The 20130-nt window shown below is 39.0% G+C and overlaps 1 protein-coding gene across 2 annotated transcripts in view; it reads left to right on the forward strand.

Annotated features, from left to right (window-relative positions):
- Positions 1-20130, forward strand: part of HELB (DNA helicase B) — a 37974-nt gene that overhangs the window by 11673 nt on the left and 6171 nt on the right. Inside the window, exons 6-13 of one of the 2 annotated variants that reach the window (XM_049883794.1) lie at positions 919-1060; positions 3918-4001; positions 4279-4433; positions 9500-9581; positions 9954-10013; positions 12991-13228; positions 14367-14510; positions 15590-16084. In XM_049883794.1, coding sequence (XP_049739751.1) covers positions 919-1060; positions 3918-4001; positions 4279-4433; positions 9500-9581; positions 9954-10013; positions 12991-13228; positions 14367-14510; positions 15590-16084 — 1400 coding nt within the window. The remainder of the gene's footprint in view (positions 1-918; positions 1061-3917; positions 4002-4278; positions 4434-9499; positions 9582-9953; positions 10014-12990; positions 13229-14366; positions 14511-15589; positions 16085-20130) is intronic. The other variant, XM_049883795.1, reaches the window with a different exon arrangement.

Below are 20130 nucleotides of genomic sequence, written 5' to 3' on the forward strand. Positions count from 1 at the left end.
GTTTTGGCCAGGCTAGGATGTGAATGAAAAAGAGTTGTAAGGGGTTACAGAGTCAGAGGAAATCAGGGAGCAGATCATTTGGAAACTGTAAGAAGTCTGAATTACAGACCATTTGAAAGTAATTTTATTATTCTAAGCTAATAACTCAAATTAGACCTCATCGGTCTCTTAAATTCCTTCCAAGTCTGATGAGATTTGGGTAGTAGTGATCTGTGTAGGCTATATGATTTAATGGAGAAGAAACAAAATTTTGAGAATCAAATCATATATAAACAATATTTTTAAGTATTGAGGATATTTTATAAGTAGCTGACTCCATTAATGGCTTAAACATTCTCCTAGCTGCAACTCAGTGAATATTTTTCTTATCTCTAGGGTTTTTCTTTTTTTTAAAGCGAAAGATTTTTAACAGAAAAAACAGAATTATGTTATTGGAATTTATTCATTATCTAATGCATTTGGTTTATTTTATACCATATATGTTTATATTATGTGTTTGAGGTCATAGATTGTTCCATGTTCAGTAAGGTACTGAGCAAGAACGAACAAGTGACTAAATACTATATATCTAAGGCCTGTTTTTTAAAATGTCAGCTAAAAGATGGGCCCCTACACAGTTCATCTGTTGTAATAATATGTAAGAAGTTCAGTTTAGATTTTGTACCTTATTGTTTTTTACTGTTTTCATATCTAATACTGTTTAATTTGAATGTTGTTTTTGTTAAATATTTTTAAAGATTTATATTCTTAAGTAAATTTAAGTGAAAAATTTTCTGGCTATTTTTCTCTGTTAGGTAAGTCATTGTAATTGTAGCATATATCTGTGGGAGAAATAAAAATAATTTTTGAATTTCAGGATCCCAGTTCCTAAAACCTACTGTAACTATTTTTTTTTTTTTTTTTTCTTCTCTCTTTTAGGTGATATTAGACAGTTACCCAGCATTGAGCCTGGTAACTTGCTGAAAGATCTTTTTGAGACTCTTAAATCAAGAAATTGTGCTGTTGAGCTAAAGACAAACCATAGAGCAGAATCTCAGCTGATTGTGGATAATGCTACAAGGTATGACATAACTAAGTTTTGCGTTTTCTCTCTGTTATATTAGAAATAAAAAGCATATACATATGTGTATATTAGCTTTTTATTAGGGCGATTCAGGGCAATATATTTACTATAACCTTTTAGCAAACCTATTCTGTCCTTCAGGTATGTAGCTTTTGCTCAACATTTAGAAAAACAGTTATTTTCTGTTATTGGTTCAGCATAAATGATTATTGAAATTCAGGATGGATTTTTTTCTGATTTAAAAGGTATGTGTCTGTATATATGGGGAGGGCTATGAAGAGCAACAGCTTAATTGGTACAGGCTTTCCTTTTGGTGTGATGAAAATGTTTTGGACCTGGATTAGGTAGATGCAGTGGTTGCACCGACAACGTTGTGAATGTGCCAAAATGCCACTGAATTGTTTAAAGTGGTTAATTTTATGTTGTGTGAATTTTACCTCAATCAAAAGACAGTATGTATAAAATAAGTTAAAGTTGTGTCAAATTTAGAGACTATGAAATAAGGCCAAGGGGAGCAAAGACTTGGTAAATAACCAAAACAAACAAACAAACAAAAAAAAACCCAAACCTGTTGCCATTGAGTCGATTCCAACTCTTAGTGACTCTATAGGACAGAGTAGAACTGCCCCATAGAGTATCTAAGTTTGTACATCTTTATGGAAGCAGACTGCTACATCTTTCTCCCACAGAGTGGCCGGTTGATTCAAACCATTGACCTCGTTAGCAATTGAGTGCTTTAATCTCTGCCCCACCAGGGCTCCTTACTTGGAAATTAGTTCTCTCGAATTCAAGGGAGAATTGGGGAAGAAATTTTTTCTGATTTCTGGGGGGAAAAGCCCAAAGCAAAAAAATTAAATGTGCCATTTCACACCTTGATGAATCCTCATGGCACTCATGGCTTATCACTCCTGTTAAAGCAGAACAGACTCCTTCTCTTCCCTTAGTCTTAGCATAAGCCTTTGGAGTGAGCCTCTGTGGGTTTAGGACTTTGGTTTCTCCATAGGTCATATGGCAGAAAATCACAGTTATTCCTATTTTTTGACATTTCTTTTAATATTAAAACCTATAGATATAGCAGGACCTCAGAATACTAAAAGACTGTTCTGTGCATTGGACAAAAATTTTGCTTTGTTTTTGACTCTTTGTGTGTGTGTGTGTGTGTGTGTGTGTGTGTATATTCGGTGCTTGGACAGCTCCTTGACTGGATGTCAGCAGAAGCTAGAACATTCAAAACCTACTTTCCCTATACAGACAGAGTAGAGGAAGAATTGGAAGGCACAGGGTAGTTTGTGTGGGCTCTTATTACATCATTAAGAAGAATAATGGAGTTGGATGTATAATATTCTCTTCCTGTTACCCTTCTGCACCTACCTAAAAAGACCACTTTATTTCTGGGATGTTGGTAGATGATTGGATTATTTTAAAGTCCAAAAAACTTGGGAGAATCTAGAGCACATTAGATTTCTTAGAACCCAGTTTTGTCTGAGACTCAGGAATTCCTTTTAGTAATCCTTTCAGTATCATTTGGGCTAGCTGTGCTGCTTTCTACCTTTTTTCTTAATCATGACCGCCAAATATGTATTGACTGTGAAGGATCTCTGTGATATACAGGGGAAAAGCATCTAGAGATAGAAGTAAGGTATATGTCTTGAGTCAGAAGCAAAACAGCAAATCCATGATGGTTCTCAGGACCCCCCAAATTAAATCAGAGACATTTCCAGCAGTTACCACACTGCCTTTTTCCGTACCCTATCCGTCCTTTCAATCCTTATTTAGGAAGAAATGACAACGACACAGTAGTTTACCACCACCCCACCTCTGATAACCAGGAAACCTTGGTGTCATAGTGGTTAAGAACTACAGCTGCTAACCAAAAGGTTGGCAGTTCGAATCCTTGGAAACCATATGGGACAGTTTTACTCTGTCCTGTAGGATCACTATTAAGTCAGAATTGACTCAATGGCAATGGGTTTGAATTTTTTTTTTTTTGGTTTGATAACCAGGTTGTTGTTAGGTCTGTTCAGGGAACCATTCTTCTCCCAAGTATCCAAGGAAAAGCTTTATTAAGACAAGGCATCTGTGCCTTACTCTATTTTTTGATATGACTAGCGAGTCTTAGAAAGTACAAGAACAAGAGAAGGATGAGGTGGAAATAGCAGCAAAGAGAAGATGTGGATACTTCGTTCAGCTGGGGAAGTGGAGTCATATATATGATGCATGCAGAAAAAAGGAGAAAATAAAGATTATGATGTAAACACATGGAAAAGCTCCGAGAGTCCAAATTAAGTAGAAAGGGATATGGAGCCAAATGGGCCTAGATTTGCCTTTGAGATCCCCTGCTTTCTACCTCTGTGGCCTTGGACAACATGATAAAGTTGGCTGAGCCTCATATTCCTCACCTGTGAAATGAGGGTAGTACCTACTGTTATGGGTTTTGAGGTCTGGTGATAAGTAGGCCAAGTTATGAGAATGGTGCTCATAAATTTTCTGATAATTTTTTTAAATAGTCTTCATTTTTAGAACACTTTCAGGTTTACAGAAAAATTGTTAAAAAAAAAAAACAAACTATAGGTTCTCACATACCTCCATCCCCCTGCACACTGTTTCTTCTATCATTAGCATCTTGCATTTCTACGTACATTTGTTACACCTGAAGAGCCAGTATTGGTACATTATTAATATTAAAGTCCATAGTTTACATTACAGTTCACTCTTTGTGCTGTGCAAGCCATTAATGAGCTTGGCTGCTAAACGGAAAGGTTGGAGATTTGAGTCCACCCAGAGGCATCTTGGAAAAAGGGCCTGGTGATCTGCTTCTGCAAAATCAACCATGGAAGTTTCTTTTGGTGTACAGGCCTGCTGTGATGTACGTGAGATCACCAGGAGTTGGAGTCGACTCAGTAGCAACTATTTTGTTTCTTTCTGTTGTACAACCCCAGTGGGTTTTGAAGGTGATTTTTTTCTGATGCTTTTCCTAACTTTTAATTTGCTAGGGGAAGAGGATTGATTGTTAAATGTAGTATCATAGTATATAGTCTTGCTAATTCTCATTATAAAACTCATTTACTATTTATAGTGCGTATCCAGGTGGCCTTTTCTCCGTATTTAGTATTTATTAACAGATATAAATTATTGTGATGCAGTTTGCTCTGATCATATGTGAAGACACAGTTTTGAATGGTATTCTTTGTGTATATGTTTTATGTTTATTCAAGAATCTCAAGATGCCAATTTCCAAAATTTGATGCAGAATTGAATATATCTGATAACCTAACGCTCCCCATCTCAATTCAAGATAAGACATTTATTTTTGTCCGACTTCCAGAAGAGGATGCTGGTTCTCAGTCATCTAAAAGTAATCATCACCCTTGTAAGTGTAAACTCTTAAGATATAGAAGGTTAAACTATCTCAGTTTTGTCATACAGTTTCTAAATGACTAGTTAACAATTTTATTTTACTGTGAAGATAGATATCGCTAATAAAAAATAGGCACTGAAAATAAATAAACTAATTTATAAATCATCAGAATCAGATTACCCTAGAATTTTGTGAATAAGTGGCATGTAGTAGGGCTCAGTAAATACTTGTTGAGTGAATAAATAGATGTAGGTGATTTCATTTAAAATAAAGCAACACTCCACTGATTCAAGGTCATTCAGGAGAAAGCGTGTCTGAACTAATAGTTTTTTTTTTTTTAACAGCAATTTGAAAAGCAAATACATTTGTTATTTTGAGTACATTTATGAGAAGTTATGGCTATCAAAGCATTGCCTTGTATTTCTGGGTCTCACAAGTTTTCTGCCTGTGAAAAGGTGCAGCCTTACCTCTTTTCCATCACTCGTTTTAGTGGAAAATACTTGTGTTTTCCTTCTCTGACAGGTTTCTGCCTTACACAGGTTCCAGCTTTTGCAGGTTTTACTGTAGCTATGTTTTATAGAATGGGCAAGCATTGCTTTAACTATGGGTGCTAAGATGACAAGATGACAGAGCCTAGAAAGAGCATGGGGTAGGGAATTTTCTCCCTTTTGTGTATGACCTGTGTCGTGTCACCTAACCACTTGTAAAATGGTACTTGTAACGACACTGCCTTGTGGAGGACTGTGAGGATTCATCAATTATGAGGCAGTACATGTTGGAAACCCTGGTGGTGTAGTGGTTAAGAGCTACAGCTGCTAACCAAAAGGTCAGCAGTTCGAATCCACCAGGCACTCCGTGGAAACGCTATGGGGCAGTTCTACTCTGTCCCATAGGGTTGTCATGAGTCAATATTGACTTGATGGCAATAGGTTTTGGTTTTTTTGGTTATATGCATGTTAGTTTTTTTGTGAATAATTGATTTTTTTAATTACCTATTACAAATTTATTGAAATAGATTAAACCTCTGTTTATCCTTATTTGTATTATATATTTACTCAGCAAACATTTTTTATAATGCAATGATTTACCCAAAATTAGTAAAGATTGAGGAGCCCTGGTGGCATGGTGGTTAGGTACTCGGCTGCTAACCGAAAGGCTGGTGGTTCGAACCTACCAGCTGCTCCACAGGGGAAAGATGTGGCAGTTTCCTTCCATAAAAGTTATAGCCTTGGAAACCCTGTGGGGCAGTTCTACTCTGTCCTGTAGGGTCACTATGCGTTAGAGTTGACTCAGTGGCAACGAGTTTGATTTTTTTTTTAATGGTTATTATTGAGGATTTATTGTAGTTGCCACAGTTTTCAAGGGTATATCCTTCACACTTAACTATGTTCAACTCTGAATGTGAAATTACATCATCTGTAAGTCATCTTTGTCTGTCTTTTCCTGCTTTGTGTATACCATTGATCTCACTTCCCTTCACTTAATGTTTAGTTACAGGTTAAAATATTATTTTAATACATGGAATCCTGTAGTACATATAATATTCCATAACATGCCTTTTTGTCTTTTTTTGATTTTAGAAATAATTTATACTCATTAAAAAAAGTCAAACAATACAGAAACATTTAAAGTAAAAATTAGTATTCCCCCATAATCTTTCTCTCCCCTCTCCTCCAAAGACAACCCCATACAGATCATATACGTAGTAAGCTCAGCGCTTGCTTGGTGTTTATCCTGTTAAACCTTACTATATGCATATCATACATATTATTTATTTAGTTTTATATAAATTGGGTTGTAATCTACCTATTGTTTTATGGCTTTTTAATGGAGTATATCATGAATAATTAATAGCTAATATGTTTTCTCACAACAGCCTAGTTAATAGTAGGTACTGTTACAGATGACAAGTCCCTGTAGGAGGACAAAGGGTAATGCTCTAACCCAAAGGCTGGCCATTTGAGTCTACACAGAGATGCTTCAGAAGAAAGGCCTGGCGATTTCCTTCTGAAAAATTAGCCACTGAAAACTCTATGGAGCCCAGTTCTACTCTGCCACACGTGGGGCTGCCATTAGTCGGAGTTGACTTGACGGCAACTGGTTTATTATAGATAAAGAAAAGAGACTTAGATGGTTAAGTATCTCTCCTTCCTTGTCACTTCATTTAGATCTACCTAAAATATTTTTACAGTTTTATTTCTGGCCAGACCAAACCTTCTGCCATCGCGTTGATTCCGACTCATGACTTCCCTATAGGACAGAGTAGAACTACCGCATTGGGTTTCCAAGGAGCAGCTGGTGGATTCAAACTGCCGACCTTTTGGTTAGCGACCATACAGCCATAGTTCTTTTATTTATGTATTTTAATTGTGCTTTTGATGAAAGTTTACAGCTCGAGTTAATTTCTCATTCAAAAATGGATACACATTTTTTGTGAAATTGGTTGCATTCCCCACAATGTGACAGCATGCTTCCCTTTTCTCACCCGGGTTCCCTATGTTCATTCATCCAGTTCTTGTCCTTCCTGCCTCCTCATCCTGCTTTTGGCCAAGAGTTGCTCATTTGGTCTCGTGTATTTGGTTGACGTAAGAAGCACGTTTCTCATGTGTATTATTTTTTGTTTTAGAGGCCTTTCAAATCTTTGTCTGAAAAGTGGGCTTCTGGAATGCTTTCAGTTCTGGGTTAGCAGAGTGTCTGGGAGACGTGGTTTCATGGGTTCCTTCAGTCTCTGTCAGACCATTAAGTCTGGTCTTTTTACATGAATTTGAATTCTGTTCTACATTTTTCTCCTGCTCTGTCTGGGACTCTGTTGTGTTCCCTGTCAGGGCGGTCATTGGTGGTAGCCAGGCACCATCTAGTTCTTCTGGTCTCAGGCTGGTGGAGTCTCTGGTTCATGTGGTCCTTTAGTCCTTTGGGGTAGTCCTTTCCTTGTGTCTTTGGTTTTCTTTATCCTCCTTTTCTCTAGGTGGGATGAGACCAGTAGATGTATCCTAGATGGCCACTCACAAGCTTTAAGACCCCAGATACTACTTACCAAAGTGGGATGTAGAACATTTTCTTTATAAACTGTGTTATGCCAGTTGACCTAGCTGTCCCCTGAGAGCAGACATAGTTCTTAACTACTATGCCACCAAGGAAAAAAAAGTTGTTCACTTCAGAATGGAGGCAGAGCTTAGGTGGTGCTGTTTTTCTATCTTAACTAAAAATTTTAACTGGAAAATTTGTCTGTTTTTTAAAATAATTGAATAAATATCCCTTAGAGAGGCATTTAAGGACTCAGCTGCTAACCAAAAGGTCAGCAGTTCGAACCCACCAGCTGCTCCATGGGAGAAAGATGTGGCAGCCTGCTCCTGTAAAGATTACAGTCTTGGAAACACTATGCGGCAGTTCTACTCTTTCCTATAGGTTTGCTATGAATCGGAATCAACTCAATGGCAGTGAGTTTGGTTTGGGTTAGAGAGGCATATAATATTTTTTTGTTAATAACTAAGTTCTTGAGTAAATTACACCCATTATGAAAAAGGTCATGTACCTAAGCCAAGATTCATGGCTTGGCTAGAATTTCATTGATGTTAAAATGTGAAAAAAAATGTATATCTTAGAATCAGTGAAAGGTAGTGTATGTATTGATCTGAAAAGCCCTGTGAGATGTGGAGAGATTAAAATAAATAAAGCAAGGTACAGAACACAGGGTCCTGTGTGTACTAAAAAAAAAGAATTTGCAGGAGACCTTTGGAAATTCCTGCTCTGGCAGGGCTTGAGAGGAGTGAATTGTGTCTTAGCTCTTTTCCGTATGATAATTGTCTGGAAAACGAAGGGCCCAAGAGCAACTAATTGAGGCTTCCTAGAGGAGGCATCACAGGCTGCAGCTTTTTCATTCCCCTTAATTCATCTGCTGCTAGGGGAAGGCACAAAAGCCTGGAAGGTTCATGCCCAAGTTTTTATATTTTCTCTCTTTCTTGAGAAATGTTTGTGGTTTGTAATATCGCTAAGAGAGAGTAGAGAAAGCCAGCTTCTCAGTGCTTCAACCAGATAGGAAAAGTTATAAGAACATGTCATCGTTGTCCATCATCTGGGCTGTTGAAGAGGGAGGCAGGCCACCTTAACCCATTTGGACAATGACTTTTACTTCCATAAGCCTTAGTTTTCACATTGGTAACATGATGACATGGTGAGGGTTAAACCATTTGGAGTCCCCGGGTGGTGCAAACGCTAATATCCTCGGTTGTTAACCCAAAACTTGGAGGTTCGAATGCACCCAGAGGTTCCTTGGAAGAAAGGCCTGGCAATCTACTGGTGCAAAATCGGCCGTTGAAAACTGTATGGAGCATAGCCATCTGATACACATGGGGTTGCCATGAGTCAGAGGCGACTTGATGGCAGTTGGTGGTAGTTAAACTAACTGGGAGGGCTTGGACACCATTGGAAAGGATGCCCCTGCTGTGCTAGAGTTGACCTTTTAGTTGCTTAATCATGCACGAGAGATCTGGGGGTTCTGGGGGAAGGGAGGAGATTATTGGGTGGGGCGTGAGTATTGTGGCCTTTGGGAAGTGGCTATTTTCCAACCAATATAGGCATGCCAGCTAACTATCAGCCCTGGATTTAATAACACCTATCTCGTACAGTATTGTGAAGATTAAATTAAGTGAGGTAACATATATGAAGTATATATAGATCCTCAAATTATAGCTCATTTCCATCAGTACCACCTTGACTTAAAACAGAAAGTTTTACAACATTAGTAATTAGGTTAGACATTGTTCGTTTGCGTATTTCTTATACCCAGCATTCACAAACCATCTGTGAATATGAAGTAAGTATACACAAATTAGGAGCTGATCTGGCCAGGGACTGACCTCTGTTGAGGGTGGGGTATCTGGACCCCTTCTCTTAATCTCTTTCCTATTGTTGTGGCTAATGTAGGGAATCAGCTGGATGTACCCATGAGAAACTTGTTTTCCTTTTGTTAAAATGTTTTCCTAGGCCCCTTGGCAGGAATTCTGAATTAGGTTCTCCACAGAAAAAGTGTTGTAATTTGGTGACTTTCTGTCTTAAACTGTTTTCTCTTGAATTATCAGATTTATATTCTGTGGTTGGAACTTTACTCAAAGAAGAAGACCTAAAAAATGAAAAAACATCGCAATTTATTGCATTTAGAAGGTAAAGCATTTACAATAATTTAAAGGTTTTAATCTAGCTTTTAAATCTTGTAACTTATTAATATAGATTCTAATTGGATGTGAGACTGTCGTAGTTCATCAATGTTAATTCTCTTTTATTTTGGGGAATTTCTTTGTTACATGTACCAGAGGGTAGTTTCTAAACAGGGCTCTTTCTACCACATATTTATTTAGAAACTCACTGGAAATCTGACTAGAACAAAAGTTTATTTTAAAATAAAAATTGCAGAATGCTTTTCCTTGGAGAAAGTCCTAGAAACTTTTCATAGAATTACGTATATCATAATTGTTGATAACGTAAAGAAGCTCACAGCAGATACCACTAAAGTGACCTTGTATTTTCATGTTTCAGGCGAGACTGTGATCTAATCAACCACTGCTGTTCCAAGCACTACACAGGCCACTTAATCAAGTGAGTGCTTTAAAGAATGGGAACTTTGGGGGCACTCTTTCCTTGCTTTGCTGTTTTTTTGTTTTGTTTTGTTTTCTTGAAATTTGTCAGCTGTAGCTAAATATTTAAAAACCTTTTTTTTTTTTCTCCTTTGTGAAGTTTTAGTATCTCATCACTGAAATATAATACAGACTGATAGAAAAAAATGACTCTTTGGTTGTCAGTGTAACAAGAAGAAAATTAAGGGGTAAAATCTTCTTTGTGGTTTCCAAGATGGCAAGCTCTAGCTTATCCAAGATGAGCTTGGGGAGTTCAGCAGAGTTTTTAAAATTATGTGCATAGTGCTTCCAAGAACCTTAGCAGCAGGATGCTGGCAGAGGGTGCCTTTGTGAACATCCATCAGAGAAATATGAGTGTGAGTAGCTACTGTTTAGGTACAGCAAAGTTATTCATTTCCCTTGCATTTACCAATACCTACTGCTCACTAAGTGCAGAGGACCCAGAGATGTGCAGAATACAAGAAGAGCTCCATGTCTGCTGAGAGAAGACACATAAAACCCTGTCAAGTAGCATAACAGTGGGTTAAAAAGCACAGGGTTTTATTTTTTTATTGTACTTTAGATGCAGGTTTACAGAATAAACTAGTTTCTGTATTAAATAATTAATACACATCTTGTTTTGTGACATTGTTTTTTAACCCCACAATGTGTCGACACTCTCCCCTTCTCGACCTTGGGTTCCCCATTACCAGCTTTCCTGTCGCCTCCTGCTGTCTTGTCCTTGCCCCCAGGCTGGTGTGCCCATTTGGTCTCGTTTCGTTTTATTGACCTGTCTAATCTTTGGCTGGAGGGTGAACCTCAGGAATGACTTCAGTACTGAGTTAAAATGGTGTCCAGGGGCCATACACTTGGGGTTTCTCCAGTCTCTGTCAGACCAGTGAGTTTTTTTTGTGTGTGTGAGTTAGAAAGTTTGTTCTACATTTTCCTCCAGCTCTGTCTGGGACCCTGTATTGTGATCTCTGTCAGCAGTTGGTAGTGGTAGCCGGGTACCACCTAATTGTGCTGGGCTCAGTCTGGTGGAACCTGTGGTAGTTGTGGTCCATTAGTCCTTTGGACCAATCTTTCCCTCATGTCTCTCCCATGCCCCAGACAGGGTGAGACCAGTGGAGTATCTAATGGCCACTCACAAGCTTTTAAAACCCCAGATGCTACTCGCCAAAGTAGAATGTACAACATTTTCCTTATAAACTATGTTATGCCAGTTGAGCTAGATGTTCCCTGAGACCATGGTCCCTACAGCCCTCAGCCCAGTAATTTGGTCCCTCAGGGAGGTTGGATGTGTCTATGGAGCTTCCATGACCTTGCCTTGGGTAAATTGTGCTGGCTTCCCCAGAACTGAAGCATGGGTTTTTAGACCATACAGTCTAGGTCCCGGTAACTGTGATCTTGAGCAGATAGTTTGACCTTTCTAAGCCTCAGCTTCCACATATGTAAAAGAAAATATTTGTACAGAATTTCCCCTCACAGAGTTGTAAGGATGAAATGAAATAACATTCCTAAAGCACTTATCACAGTAACTGGCATATTGCCAACCTTTAGTCAACACTTGCTGCTATTATTCTGATACAGTGTTATAAATGTAATAATAGAAATATGAATGAGTGCTGTGAGAACAAGGACAAAGGATGGATTCTACTGTGTGTGGAATGTCCAGTAAGGTTCTGTGAGGAGGTAACAATGGAGCTTGGTCCTAAAAGATGAATAAAAGCCCTCCAAGTAGAGGAGAGCATTTCAGGTGAAGCAAGCAGCATGAGCAACTCACAAAGACATATGAATATTTTTTAAAGAACATTTTGAAAAAAACAGCCAAAAAAAACTGTTGGGCTGTAGTATAAGATCTGCTCAGCCAAGGTGGGGCACAAAGGAGAAAGGCTAGGCTCAGCCAATCTGGATATATCCTGCTGAAGATGTTGGATTTGTCTGATTGATGGTTCTCATGCATAGGAATGGCATGTTCAGATCTTTCTCTGCTTGTGTGGAGGTTGCATTAGTGCAGAGAAAGAATAGAAAAAAGATTATAACAGCCAAAGTAAGAGAAAATGAGGACTGGAAATAGGGTAGTGATAGAAGACATTGGAGAGCAGAGGATAAATTTAAAAGGTAGAATCATTAAGATTTTGGTAACTATTAAAATAAAGGAGCCCAGGTGGTACAGTGGTTAGGAGCTTGGCTGTCAGCCAATAAGTCAGCAGTTTGAATCTACCAGCTGCTCCTTGGAAACCCTTTGAGGGCAGTTCTACTCTGTCCTGTAGTGTTTTTCAGCATTTATGCCAAGATTGCTCAGATGAAAAGTTAAGTTGGTGTCTTAGTTATCTAGTAGTGCTGTAACAGAAATGCCACAAGTGGGTGGTTTTAACAAACAGAAATTTATTTTCTCACAGTTTAGGAAGCTAGCAGTCTGAATTTAGGGCACCAGCTCTAGGGGCAGGCATTCTCCTTCTGTCGGCTCTGGAGGAAGGTGCTTGTCTCTCCTGAGCTTCTGCTGGTGGGTGATCTTCATGTGGCTTGGCATCCCTCTTCCCCCATTTCTGCTGGCCTAATCTGCTGTTTTTATTTCCTGTAAGAAATTAACTCAAGACACACCCTGCACTAATCCTGTCTCATTAACATAACAGAAAACTCACTCACAAGTGGAATTACAGCCACGGGCATAGAAATTAGGATTTAAAACACGTATTTTGAGGGGTTTATTTTGAGGGGAAACAATTCAATCCATAACAGTGGGAAACATTGAGTTCGACGTGGTGCAGGAAGTGTGTTTAATTAATGAGATGACAACTATGGGAACCTGATTTCTTGTTGACCTTTGGAGAATGAAAGCAAAGTAGAGAAAATGTGGAAATTCTTTAGGATCAGTCTGAGTGGGAGGTAATGTTTAAACAAAATGAGACTGAGATTTTCCAAACTTTGATATACTGTATCCTCATTTCCTCACCTAGAGACCATCATAATAGACTTATATTTGGAGTTGGTGATAAAATTTGTTGTACCAGGAATGCGTATCTCTCTGATTTACTCCCTGAAAATACTTCTGAAAGTCAGCAGAATAATGAACTAGAGGCCAATGGTGAAGACTTTGATGGTTCTCCTCATGATTTTGATAAAAATAAGAACAAGAAGCATACCTTTGAAAGTGATATTCGACTATGCAATGGAGAAGTATTTTTTATAACAGAAGTAAGTGATAATAGAAAGTAATACTTCTTTTTTTTAACCTATTAGAGATATATTTATTTTTTTTTACTGTCCTAGGATTGATTGAGAAACTAATATCAGAGTTGACATTCTTGTTCCATAATTTTTCGTTAAGGGTTTTTGCCTCTGGGTTTACGAGGAATATTGGTATGTAGTCTTGTAGTGTCTTATCTGGTTAGGGTATGAGATGAATGCTGGCCTCATAAAGTGAATTAAAAAATATTCCTTCCTCTTACATTTTCTGGAAGAGTTTGTGAACAGGCATACTTTTTAATAAGCTTGAAGTGCTTGAATAACAAAAAGCAAGGCACAAATGAGACACTTACTATATTTTTTAAGCCATCATCTCCTTGATTGTGGCTTAAACATAGAAACTGAAGAAGTGGTCATCTTGTGTTTGTTCTCATAGTGTAGACCCACTCCTAAACTCAGAATCTTCCTTAAAAGATGTAAGTGAAGAAAAGTAGCCTCTCCCTAGTGTATATAGAGACTGACATAGTCAGTACAAAAAATGAAAGATGTAGACTTCAAAATAAAGAGAACACAGGCTCTCCTTCAGAGAGTTGCAATTAAACCTAACTTTTGAGGACTAAAACTTTTGTGTTTATTAAAATATTTGGGTGCATGGCTTGGACTATAAGATAGACAGTGATGCTGGCGAGAAGTGAACTTCGTGCCTCAAGTAAACACATGAGACTATGTGGGCGACTCATCTGGTGGCGAGATGAGAAGAAAGAGGGGGACAGGAGCTAGTTGAATGGACACGGGGAATACAGGGTGGAGAGGAGGAATGTGCTGTCTCATTAGGAGAACAGCTAGGAGTACACAGCAAGGTATATATAACTTTTTGTATGAGAGACTGACTTGATTTATGAACTTGCACCTGAAGCACAGTAAATATATTAAAAATAAAATATTTGGGTGCAGATACATTCACAGTTTGTGCTCAAGTATAGATTTTATTGCCTTTTGAAATTCTTAACCATTGTAATGAATATACGTGATATCTTACTTATAAGGGGGTTGAGGGGGCTGGAATTTTATGTTCAAACAAGGTAATGTGTCCTTACTGTGCACATATATAAAGACAGAAAATAGTTCTCCTTTGTTTTGGTGGCAGGATAAAACTGATATAACTTTTGGAAAGAGAAGATTCTTAACCATTAATAATAATGCTGGCTTGGAAGTAACTGTGGATTTTGGAAAACTAATGCAATGTTGTCGCATAAAACATGCATGGGCAAGAACTATTCACACATTCCAGGTAAGAGTAGACTTTCATAAAGTTGCTTAAATAGCTTGGCATAGAGCACCTTGCACTGTTTTCTGTTGAATTGTTGTCTTCTTTTTTTTTAAATTGGAAAATAAAATGCACAAAAATAATGTAGATGATAATCTTTTGCTCTGTATGCTTCAGAGCTCTTTTTATTTCTAGGAGCTAAGGATGCCGATTGTAATTTTAAATAGATGGTCCAGGTAAGCCTCATTCTTCAGGCCTTCCCTTCCTGCTAGGACCAGGGAGGGTCAGGATCAGCATCACTAAATTTTCCTTATCCTTTAGTCTCCAGTGTGGCTCAGCAGAGCATTGTTCTTGATCATGTTTTTATTTAAAATTTCGATACTTTGTTAGTCCTATTTTTTTTGCATTAATTTTGATTTTTTAAAAATTGTGTAGAATATGATTATCTTGATTACTGAGGGTTTTTTTTGGGGGGGGCAATGCTTTAAATTGCCTGAAGCAAGTGCTTCACTTGCTTACCACCTAAAGATAGTTTTATTAAAATTTTGGTACAATTTCCTTCCTTTAGGGGGATTAGTTTTGTTTTCTGTAATGTAGTTATGATCATTTTTGTATACTTTTTTGGATCAGACTGACGTTGTGTTACATACTTAGGACCATTCTTTAGAAATACTTTTTTATCTAGTTTTTAAAATTTTGTTATGTTTTAAGGCCTCTTTGATGCTTGTGTGTGTGTAAAATAAGTTTACCTTATCTATTCCCCTATTATTAGATATTTAGGGCATACATTTTTTGCCATTATAAGTAACCATGGGATAACACATTCGGGCATAAAACCTGTGTAATAATTGGTTAGCGCTGCTCTAAAGTTTCTACGAGCCAGTTGAGGACCTATATGAGACCTGAACTTAGTAGCTATAAATGTAAGTTCTTAGATAATAAATAAAATGGAATCCATAAGATGGAGTTATATGAATACTCTAGCCAGGTAGAGGGTGTTTGTGAGCCTTTTGAGGAGTGTCTCTTTTCCATCTTTTCAACTGTCCGAAGCAATGAACCTCTGACACAGTATGAAGTCTTCATAATCTATTATTCTCTCCCAGGGCTCTGAGGAGCAAACAGTCGTGTACGTCGTTGGGAAGGCGGGCCGCCAGCACTGGCAGCACGTTTACACCGCGGTGACCAGGGGCCGCTCTAGAGTGTATGTAATTGCAGAAGAATCTCAGCTCCGAAGTGCAATTAAGAGACACAGCATTCCCAGAAAAACGCGTTTGAAACACTTTTTGCAAAACAATCTTTCCATAAGTTGTGCATCTCCAGCAGAGTTTCCATCCCCATCAAAAAGCTCTGGAGAAAGTGGAGAAGCTTGTAAACAGCCATCAGCATCCCCACTTCCTACAACTCGGACTGACACTGGTACAGATGACGTCACCGAAAGCAGGGCCTCTACATCTAATGGCTGGACGTTCACTTCTGCTGAAAGATGGCAGTTATCGTCATCCGATGAAGTAGATACAGATGAGAGCCCATCAAAAGGACGAGGGTCCAAAAGAACCTGTGGTGTGAATGTTGATGAAAGTCCAAGCAAAGTTCTTATGGTAGGAGTGATGTTAGCATGGGCTTGCGTTGTCCTTAAATATTACTATCTTCAGTGTGCTTGTAAATGACCACATATTTTTACTAGTGTTATATGGTAGTGTAGGACTTAAAAACATAGCTGTTCTCTCTTCCCTGTCAAATTTCCCCTCTCCTCTGCCCAGCTAATAATAGCACTCTTCCTCACTGTGCTTGAGGCTGCCACTCTAGGCAACCTCCACTGATTTGATGGGAGGTGGTGTGCCAGAAGAAACCTCTGTCATCCTGCACCTTCTTTCTGCATATTTTCCTTGCTCTCTCCTGCCTATCCTCTAAAAGTTTGCCAGATAAAGGGCACAGTGTGTGAGGTACTGGCATAATCAACAAGTGCAAGTATAGGATGGTGGCTGGAACACTGAGTGCAGATGGAAGGTTGTAGGGGTGAGGACACGGGAATAATCAGGAAAGACAGAGAAAGATTCTTCTAAAAAGAGCAGATTTTTTTTTTCCTTATTATTTAGATGAAGGTTTACAGAACAAACTAACATCTCATTAAACAATTAGTACATATATTGTTTTGTGATGTTGGTTACAACCCCATGACATGTCAACACTCTCCCCTTCTTGACCGTGGGTTCCCTGTTACCTACTTCTCTGTCCTCTCCCGCCTTCTAGTCCTTGCCCTTGGGCTGGTGTGCCCCTTTAGTCTCGTTTTGTTTTATGGGCCTGTCTAATCTTTGGCTGAAGGGTGAACCTAATGAATCACTTCCGTACTGAGCTAAAAGGGTGTCCAGGGGCCATACTCTAAAGATTTCTCCAATCTCTGTCAGGCGAGTAAGTCTTGTCTTTTTTTGTGAGTTAGAATTTTGTTCTACATTTTTCTCCAGGCCTGGCTGGGACCCTCTTTGGTGATCCCTGTCAGAGCAGTCATTGGTGGTAGCCAGGCACCCTCTAGTTGTGCTGGACTCAATCTGGTGGATGCTGTGGTAGTTGTGTTCCACTGGTCCTTTGGACTAATCTTTCCCTTGTGTCTTTAGTTTTCTTCATTCTCCCTTGGGGTGAGACCAGTGGAGTATCTTCGATGGCCACTCACAGGCTTTTTAGACCCCAGATGCTATTTCCAAAGTAGAATGTAGGACATTTTCTTTATAAATAAACTATGTTATGCCAGTTGATCTAGATGTTCCCTGAGACCATGGTCCCCATAGCCCTCAGTCCAGTAATTTAATCCCTCAGGGAGTTTGGATGTGTCTATGGAGCTGCTATGACCTTGCCTTGGGCAAGTTGTGCTGGCTTGCCCAGTATTGTTACTGGATCAGACTTACTTCTGATTGTAAGGGAGCACAGCTGAAGTATTTTAAGAGCTCTGTGAATTGATAAGACTTGAAATTTATATAGGTGACTTTGACTGTAGTTTAATGGATTATAGGTAGGGAGAAACTAGGGAATGAGTGCTCAGCAAAAAGATTGTTTCAATAGTCTGGACAAAATGATTAGGCTGTAACATTAGGTAGTAGCAGTGGGGATGGAAAAGATATACTGAGGGGCAGAGTTTTTGGGACTTAGTGATCAGTTAGGTTTGTGTGGCATTGGGCCTGTAGAATGACTCATGGGTTTCTGGCTTGGGTATCACTGTGGATCCAGGTACCATTAATAAGAATGGGGAAAAGAGGCAGAGGAACAGGTTTTGTGGGGAAAGGGATTAGTTAAAATGGTCATGCTGGGAAAAAAAAAATGCTTCTCCTTTTTCCCTCTTGGAAGTAGTAGAATCCTTGGTGACTAGCTCTAAAGCTTCATTTAGTATCACAGATCAACTCTTTGTTAAGGAATTTCTTAGCAAAACATCTTTGTCTGTAATTAAACTTGTCGACTCTTAAAAAAGCCTTGCAAAGAAAGTCTTTTTCTAAAAGTTTCTTTATATTTCCTAGCATGACATGGGATGGGGGTTTATGGTTTATATGATGGTACAAAAGTGGTACGAAGGTAGCATTATCCACCCTAAGTTCTGAGCTTGCTAAAGCTTTTAAGCTCTGGCTGAAGCCAATATTGCAGAAGGTCTGTGAATGCAAAGAGTGACAGTGGGGGATATGAACCAGGTCTTCAAACCGGTTCTAACTGGTCCAGTCATGGCCGACAAAGCAAAACAGAAGAAACCTGAATTTTTTAAATTTGGGTGATATAGACCAGTAACCAAAATGGAAAAAATTACGGTTTGAAGCCCTGGATGGGGAGACTTGGAAGAGGCGTAGTGAGCCCTTTCAGAAGCCTGATGCTTAAGAATGGATTGTTGACAGGACTATGGAGAGTGACACACATTCAAAGTGGCATGGTCAGCACTGCTGTTTGCAACTGTGTGCAAAATCTGATAGGCAAGAGATTTGGTTGCTATGCAATGTGTACGCTACGCTTGTTTTCTAAGGTGGAGATTAAGTTTGTAGCAGGGCTTCCACCTGTAATTTTTCCTGTTCTGGTTACCGTTGTGGTTCACCCAAATTTTAAAAATTTGGGTCTGTTCCATTTTATATTTCTCAGCTATGATTGAACTGGGCAGAACTGGTTCGAAGCCCTGATGTGATCACAAAGAATGACAGCCCAGCGATGGCTTATGTCACTGCATAATGACAATGTTCTGTAATTTAAGGGATGTTTGTCAAAAACATGTGACATCTGCAGGAATCCCTACAGATGAGGAAACTAAGAATTCAAAGCTACAGGGCTGATAAATTAAGAATTTCTGCATTTCTGTAACTATAGACCTTTAGGTACATTGAGCTTTGTCATTCTTGAAAGATCAGACTCAATGACAAGGGCTGCCCAAGTATCTTTCCTTCATATTCCCATTGCTACATAAAAGCCAAGTCATTTAAATTCTTTAATTACTGAATTACTCCGAAGTGAAAACTTTTGGGCTTCCCCATGGATTACTATCTTTGACTTTTGGAAAAAAAAAATCTTAAATGGAAATTTTGACTTAATTTTTTTACCTAGCTCCTCCCCACCCTCCACACACACAAAAAAGAAGAAAAACAGAAAGGTTCCTTTAGAAGAACACATATGAGTAAACATTGCTAAAAATTTTCATATAAAGCAGTGATATCCAGAATAACTAGGAGGGATATAATTACATAATCCCTGAATAAAGGACAGGACTCAACGGCACTGGGTTGGGTTACTCTAAATTGAGCAAATTTAGGAGCCCTGGTGGAACCCTGGTTTTGCAGAGGTTAAGAGCTATGGCTGGTAGCAAAAGGTCGACAGTTGGAATCCACCACCTGCTCCTTGGAAGCCCTATGGGGCAGTTCTCCTCTGTCCTATAGGGTGGCTATGAGTTGGAATCGACTTGATGGCAATGGGTTTTGGTTTTGGTGATGCAATGAGTAAAGCACTTGGCTGCTAACTAAAAGGTCAGCGGTTTGAACCCACCAGCTGCTCTGCAGCAGGAAAAACCTGGTGATCTGCTCCCGTAAAGATTAAAAAACAAAAAACCAAACCCATTGCCATCAGTTGATTTCTACTCATAGCGGCCTTACAGGACAGAGTAGAACTGCATAATAGGGTTTCCAAGGCTGTAATCTTCACTGTGGAGCTGCTGGTAGGCTTGAACTGCCAACCTTTTGGTTAGCAGCCAAGCTCTTAACCACTGTGCCACCAGGGCTCCCCTGTAAAGATTACAGCCTAGGAAATCCTATGGGGTATTTCTACTTTGTCCTGTAGGGTCGCTATGAATTGGAATTGACTGAATGGCACAGAACAACAAAAACAAGTTTTATGAAAGATTAATTGAATTGTCCTTATTTGTCTCATTTCTCTGTGGGGGTGAAACTTCAGGATGACTACATTGGTCCAGTGGCTTGTGCTTGGGAATCACCAGTGGTGCCAAGAATATGATTGTGGGGTTGCAGTGATTTGTCTTAGGGCTGGCTTCATGGGCATGAGACCTGTGCAGTCTGATGGGCTGTGTGCTTTGAAGGGCCCCGTGCTTGGTTTAATGCTCTGTTGCTGCCATCTGGAAATTCTTCAGTTTTGAACAAGGGACTTGCATTTCCGTTTTGTACTGGGCTGCCAAATT

The sequence above is a fragment of the Elephas maximus genome, chromosome 4 (genome assembly GCF_024166365.1).
Source record: "Elephas maximus indicus isolate mEleMax1 chromosome 4, mEleMax1 primary haplotype, whole genome shotgun sequence".
NCBI lineage: Eukaryota > Metazoa > Chordata > Mammalia > Proboscidea > Elephantidae > Elephas > Elephas maximus.